Raw genomic sequence first — 6,629 nt, forward strand, 5'->3', positions numbered from 1 at the left:
ATGCTTACACCTTTTCACTATCACACTTAACTTTACTTACTAAGTAGTGTTTGCCACAATATGAATGGCAAAGTACAGGGCGTAAAATAATAACTGTGGCAAAGGTTTTTCGAAAAATAAGAGTCCTTTAAAGATTTTGCGAAAAAAAGTATTTTTTGCTAACTTTATAAATAGTTTACTTTTATTAATTAGTTTTAAAACTTTAATCCTTATTTCCATTTGCCAGCTTTGGAGATAAGTACATGCTTTTTTCAGGTGTATTTTTTCTTAGATTTTGTAAAAAATAAAAATAAAACTGTATAGGTATAGGATTGGTCGAATGAATGGCCTCCTAGTCACCAGTTCCGAGTCTTTTCGATTGCTGAGTATGAGGCCTTATGTTGGACAAAAGCCGGAGTATAAAGGAGCCAAATGGAGGAAATTAGCCTATGGTTACAGAAGATATCGTCACTACACACGAATAAAGGCGCGCTAATGTTTTTACGGCGAAAAAAGGCGCGTAAAAAAATTTTGCGAAAAAAGATGCTTATGAAAATCTTCGGCGAAGTATGTTAAGAGTCTTTGACGCTGAAGTTTTTTATGCGTCTTTTTTCGCCGTCATTTTTTGAGCTCGCGCCTTTATTCGTGTCTAGTGACGATATGTAATAAAGTAACCGACGAAGACTTGCATGCCCCTTGAGCTTTTCTCTCAAAGTGTTTACCGCTGGTAAACGCAAATAAAGGTTAAAATTTAAAAACTTATTAATAAAATTTAAGTAAAATCTGTGGATAATTTACAATAAACTACTTTTTTCGCAAACTCTATAAAATTCCCTTTTATTTTTCAATAAAACCTGTGCAACAGTTATTATTTTACACCCTGTATATGATAAAATATTAATAGCTGGAAAAAGGAGTACAAAAGAAGCACAAAACTAAGAAAGGAGTACATTTCCAGATATTTTTGTTGGGAGTACAAGGGAGTACATTACAATAAAAAGGAGTACGTTTACTCCCAAAAGCAGTACGTCTGGCAACCCTATGCAAGGCAAACTGTTAATCACAGTGGTCGGTCAATAATAATTTGGGGCTGTATTTCAAAAATGTTTTTGGTCCGTTAGTACGCATTATGCGTAAGGAACAGTATCTGTTCATATTTCAACAAAATTTGCAAGATGTAGTCGAAAAATGAGTTTCTGCTGAAAAATCTCCCAAAATACACTGCACATGTTCGCAAAGACTGGATGGAAAAGCAAAAATTTGCTAATTTGAAAAGACCTCCACAATCCGCGGATATGAATCTCGTCGAAAATTTGCGATATCAACTAAAAGCGCAGCTTTCCANAATTTGAAATGACCTCCACAATCCGCGGATATGAATCTCGTCGAAAATTTTCCATATCAACTAAAATCGCAGCTTACTCAGTATCCAAGTCCGCCAATGGATACATGAGCTGTGAAAGCAAACCAAGGATCTATCTCCAGAATTTTTACAGAGATACACTTAAGGTATTCCAAATTGCATCCAGGAAAAAACAAATGTATACTGAACATTGTGTTAACAATTCGTTTTTTTCGTCAAATTGTCAAAAAGTTATTAAAAATATATAAGTGCAAAACTCTAACATATGCCTTAATTTACATTTTGTCTGCTGGATTTAGTTTGTTGTTGGATTGACTTTAATGCGTTATGAGAGAGGAAGTACAGGTGTACCAATAAGAATATACAACAAAAATATGAATGTCTNCAAATTGTCAAAAAGTTATTAAAAATATATAAGTGCAAAACTCTAACATATGCCTTAATTTACATTTTGTCTGCTGGATTTAGTTTGTTGTTGGATTGACTTTAATGCGTTATGAGAGAGGAAGTACAGGTGTACCAATAAGAATATACAACAAAAATATGAATGTCTTTAGAACTTGGAAAGATAGCGGCGGCTGATATAAAAAGCGTTACACCATGTTACAGTTTTGCTCGTCACTGTACCTATGTAAGAGTACACTTTTAAGATGTCTGCATATGAATTATGCGTGGCTTTTATTGTATCTCTGTATTTCCATAACTCCCTGTGTGAGGAAACCAAATAATGTAATTCTTAACAGAAGTGCTTAAAACTTAACAGTATGGCAATTTAAACACTGTTGAAGTTGATTTCCTTACTAGCGCCTGCAACTATACTTCTTATTTACTACCGCCGGCAGCTGGCAACAATTTTATACCGGTTTTACGTTCTTTGGCAAATTCACTCTGTTAGCCATACATTTTACTATGTTTTGACCGCCTTTGTATCAAGACTCCTGAACCATATAGGGAATTCATTTATATTTTAAATTGCATTGTCATCGTGATTGGAAGTACGCTGAAATTTTCAAGTCTCTACCTTGTCGGGAAGTTAGTTTAAAATCGATTCGAAATTTCTGCGGGATGACCAAGTTAAATAAAAGCTTGTAAAAATTAGAACAGTTTTTGACACTTTCGATACCAGAAGCAACTACAATATACACGAAAATGTTGTTTTTGCTCTAATGCTACTACCTTTTTGACATGCCTTGCTGCAAACCGATTTAAAAAATTTTGATAGAAGAAAATTTATTTCATTTCTGGAGCGCATTTTAATATGTTTCTTTTCTTGAGAGCTGCATACTGTGCTATATTAAATCAATCAGAAAGATCGAGTTGTAAACAATACCGTAGCTTTTGTCATAATCATTAAAACTATATAAAAATTGTTTCTTAAGTAGATTAGCTTACTGGTTTTGATGTATCAAAATATCTTGATATATTACATTATTAAAAAAATTTGTGTTAAGATTCAGAATTCGAGTGTCGAGATAAGACAGTCTTAAATAAATTAACATTTTGCTTACAAATGTAAATGGACGGAATGTTCGTAGTCTTTTTTTAATTAGACATAATATGGCTTTGTATGTACAATGTACATTGTACATATTATGTATGTACGTATGTACAGTACAGTGATTAGAAACAGTACTCATACATATGTTTATATTTTCAAGTTTAACAGCAAAAAAACAATTTTGATGACTTCAAACTGTCACTTTATTATACTGAAATCAAAAAAGGGCATACTTAAAAAAGGTCTAAAAATTGTTAATGTGTAAAAAATTTAAATTTTGATAATTTTTAACTTTTGTTGAATTTTTTCGAATTTTACGCATTGTTTGAAACTTTCATGTATGTATGTATATGATTTAGGTTATTGAATGAACTATATTTTTAACCGACTTCAAAAAAGAAAGTTATCAATTCGTTGGATTTTTTTTTTATGTATTTTACCGCTTAACTTTAGACCGCGTTAACCGATCTCTATAATTCTTTGTTTTAAGGAAAGGTGGTACCTCAGAAGGCATCCCATATTAACTTGGTTTAGATTCGATCATTAGACCAGGGTTGTTGCGAATATTATTCCGAAATAAAAATCCTTCCCGGGTAATAAACAAACCGCCTGTCCAAATTAAAGAAATTTGTTATCATATGAAAGAGGGTTGAAATAGCTTTTAAACAGAAATAACGAACAGCCTCTATTTATATTTTTTTATAATGTAATACTAATTTTTTATTATTTTTTTATAATGTAATACTAATACCTGATTAAAGGTGTGCTCCATGGTAATTAGTTAACAATTTTTATTGAAATATTTTTCAATATGTGGCTTTCCTCGTTTAGACATTTCAGTTTGGTAGCTATTTAAATCCTCTCTCATTTGATACCAAACTTGTTTAATTTGGATAAGCAGTTTGTTTATTATCCGGAAAGGACTTTTATTTCGGAATAATATTCGCAACAACCCTGCATTGGACCATGAAGAAATAAACGGTTCCCTTAAATTTTTATATGAAAAAAAAAAATATTCCGACGAACTAATAACCTCCTCCTTTTTTGGAAGTCGGTTAAAAATTGAAGGTTTTTTTCCCCAAAAATTACTCATAAAAAATAAACAAACAAATCTGATTAACTTGAAAATATAAATATCCGAGTACTTGTTGTAACAGCATACAAACCCTCTCCATAGTTTTTGGGGAGTAATGCTCTAGTGACAGTCCTTGGGCAGATATAAATTTGGGTCGTTTCGGTTACGTATACCCGACTGTCGTGGGAACGAATATTTGTGTACTGATTCCAATCATTTGCCGGCACTGTATGGCTGAGTTCCAAGTGCATCAATGCAAAGTATCAGCCTCTTTTATATCTAATCAACAACTGATGGAGATGTCCAATAAGCGCAACTACGTTTAAGGACCAGTTTAAACTTAGATTACAAAACTGTGTTTATATTGAAAAGCTGGCTGGTATTTGTTTGGCTAATCTTAGTTTAAACGAACCATATCGAGCATTTAAACTAAGTTTAAACCACAACCGTGCCCGGAAAACTGGCCCTTAATGCCGAATTGGAACTCAGTTGAGCAAATAGGGCATTTCCATCCATTATAGTTTAGAAATAAATGAGGCTGAAGCTTTGCATTGTTGCAACTTGGACTCAGCCTTAATTTCATATACAATTCTCCTCTTCGTTAAAAAAAAAAAAAACATTCGTGGATCTTTAAAATTACACATGATTTAAGGCCAAATCTTTGTGCGAACTTAAATAGTTAATGTCAAATGCGGCTGACACTTGAACTGGAAACCAGCGCCGAACCTGGGTCTGGATTGTACTGTTACTCAAAACGGCTCCAAGAGAACAATATTAGGATTTTGCATTTCCAAAAATATTTGGTACTGCGAGAATACGCACAACCAGCAGTAAACCTGTAGTGGGACTATTATTTAAAGTTTCTTTTAATTAGTATCTTGGGTATATATTTACATTGTATGCCGTCCAACAGAAGTTCAATAGAGCGGAGAACGTTTGTTCGAGCTAAAGACAGTATAATAATGATATGTGTATAATATTAAGAACTTATAAATATATGTATTAAAAGTTTAAAATACTTACGTAAATATAGTAGCCACCAATGAGCCACAGCCCCCATACAAATTGAAATAAAATTCCAATACCTGCTAAAATGAGCCAAGGTAAGAGCCAACCTCTGGTGCTAAAGATCCAAATAAAACACAAATCATATATAGCACACCACTAGAATTTCTAGGACTTCTACCTTATCCTTATACCATAATACACCATGTACGATGCGGCAATTAATAGTAGAAAGTAGAATATAAATATACTGCCATAAACAGGCATTGAATATCTTATATCGCTTTCAAAAAGTGGAGAATAAAGTTGAGCTGATTCTCCTCCGGTCAGCATGTAAGAAATCTGGGAAATTTTCGAATTAAAACAAGTTCTTTTTGTGTAAAATTATTTGTCTTTGCTTACCAATGTGATTAGTACCACCGATAAAGCCGCGGTGTATACTGCAACAGCATAACTTCCAGTCTTTACAGAGTTGGACCAAATGATTGGCGACCAGCACGACTCCAAAACAACCATTTTCCCTATTTAAATTTTAAACAACTAATTTAAAAGCATTAGACAATTGCTGTATCAACCTAGGTGTGGCACTTGTAACAACCTGATATTGAAACATATGTATGTGAAGAGGAAATTGCAATTGGTTTGAAGAAAAAAAATTAACATTTGTAATCTTACTTAACCTTTTATTTTCAATCCGCTTACTAACTAAAAGCGAAATTACTTAACCTTTTATTTTCAATCCGCTTACTAACTAAAAGCGAAATTACTTATACTCCGAAGTTCTGGTATTAAAAACGTAAACAAATTAATAAACTGAACAGCTTAGGGAGCAACTCAAAATGAAATGAGTTGGAATGGAAAATGGAACAAAATAGGAGTCACGGTTGCCACATAAAATAAATTGTACCACAATTTAAACAAGAATGCAGTGTTGCCATTTTGCTACTTTTGGAGCTAGATTTAGCTCTTTATTTTTCTATTTACAGTGACGAGCAAATCTGTAACATGGTGCAATGCTTTTTATATCATTCGCCGCAATCTTTCCAAGTTCTGACGACATTCATACTTTTGTTGTATATTCTTATTGGTACACCTGTACTTCCTCTCTCATAACGAATTGAAGTCAATCCAACAACAATAATAAAACATATAAATTAAGGCAAATGTTAGAGTTTTGCACTTATATATTTTGGGTACTGTTTATGAATTTGTACAACGATTTTGGGTTGCTGTACTCAAACGCGTGAATCGAATCAAAAAACTTTTACACACACTTGTAGACAACAGTTCACGCTTTACTACAAAAATTTAATTACTAATTTAACAATAATGTCGGTTACAAATATGGTATTTGTTGCAAATTTTTATTATAAATTTGTATATACATTTTTATTTACAAGATATTTTTATAAAATACTCAGTAACCAAAATAGACATCACTGGGGCGGCAGCNGTTCCTTTTCTTCGCACGCAGAAAGGAGAATTCTATGTAGTGAGGGTTATAATCCCTAAGCGCGGCCGAAGGCCGCCTACGCAGAAAGGTGTTCTCTGCAAAAGGTGTTCAGCCCCCCTTCTTCGGACGCACGTTTAACTTTGTTTTTTCCTTGCAAAAAATCTAAAATTCCCCTATTTTCAAACAGCTCCCCAGAGGTCTGTGGGAGGGGTTGGGGGGGGGGGTGACTTTTCAATCCTCTTTCCTTTAGGGGGGA

General features: G+C 33.4%; 1 protein-coding gene across 7 annotated transcripts; it reads right to left on the bottom strand.

The window, feature by feature from the left end:
- Positions 1-3,259: 3,259 nt before the first annotated feature.
- Positions 3,260-5,775, bottom strand: pasi1 (septate junction component pasiflora 1). 7 transcript variants are annotated; one of them, XM_017610825.1, is made up of 6 exons: positions 5,647-5,775; positions 5,323-5,441; positions 5,102-5,262; positions 4,939-5,038; positions 4,810-4,860; positions 3,260-4,751 (listed from the first exon to the last, which is right to left on the bottom strand). In XM_017610825.1, the coding sequence occupies exons 2-6, from the start codon at positions 5,434-5,436 to the stop codon at positions 4,665-4,667; spliced, it is 513 nt and encodes a 170-aa protein (XP_017466314.1). In that variant the 5' UTR covers positions 5,437-5,441; positions 5,647-5,775; the 3' UTR covers positions 3,260-4,664. The 7 variants fall into 7 exon arrangements, with proteins under 7 accessions (XP_017466314.1, XP_017466320.1, XP_017466313.1 ...); XM_017610831.1 differs by having other exon boundaries at positions 5,323-5,460; XM_017610824.1 differs by having other exon boundaries at positions 5,323-5,518.
- Positions 5,776-6,629: the final 854 nt, after the last annotated feature.

The sequence above is a fragment of the Rhagoletis zephyria genome, unplaced genomic scaffold (genome assembly GCF_001687245.7).
Source record: "Rhagoletis zephyria isolate East Lansing unplaced genomic scaffold, Rhagoletis_zephyria_1.1 Rzeph_scaffold_00345, whole genome shotgun sequence".
Taxonomy (NCBI): domain Eukaryota; kingdom Metazoa; phylum Arthropoda; class Insecta; order Diptera; family Tephritidae; genus Rhagoletis; species Rhagoletis zephyria.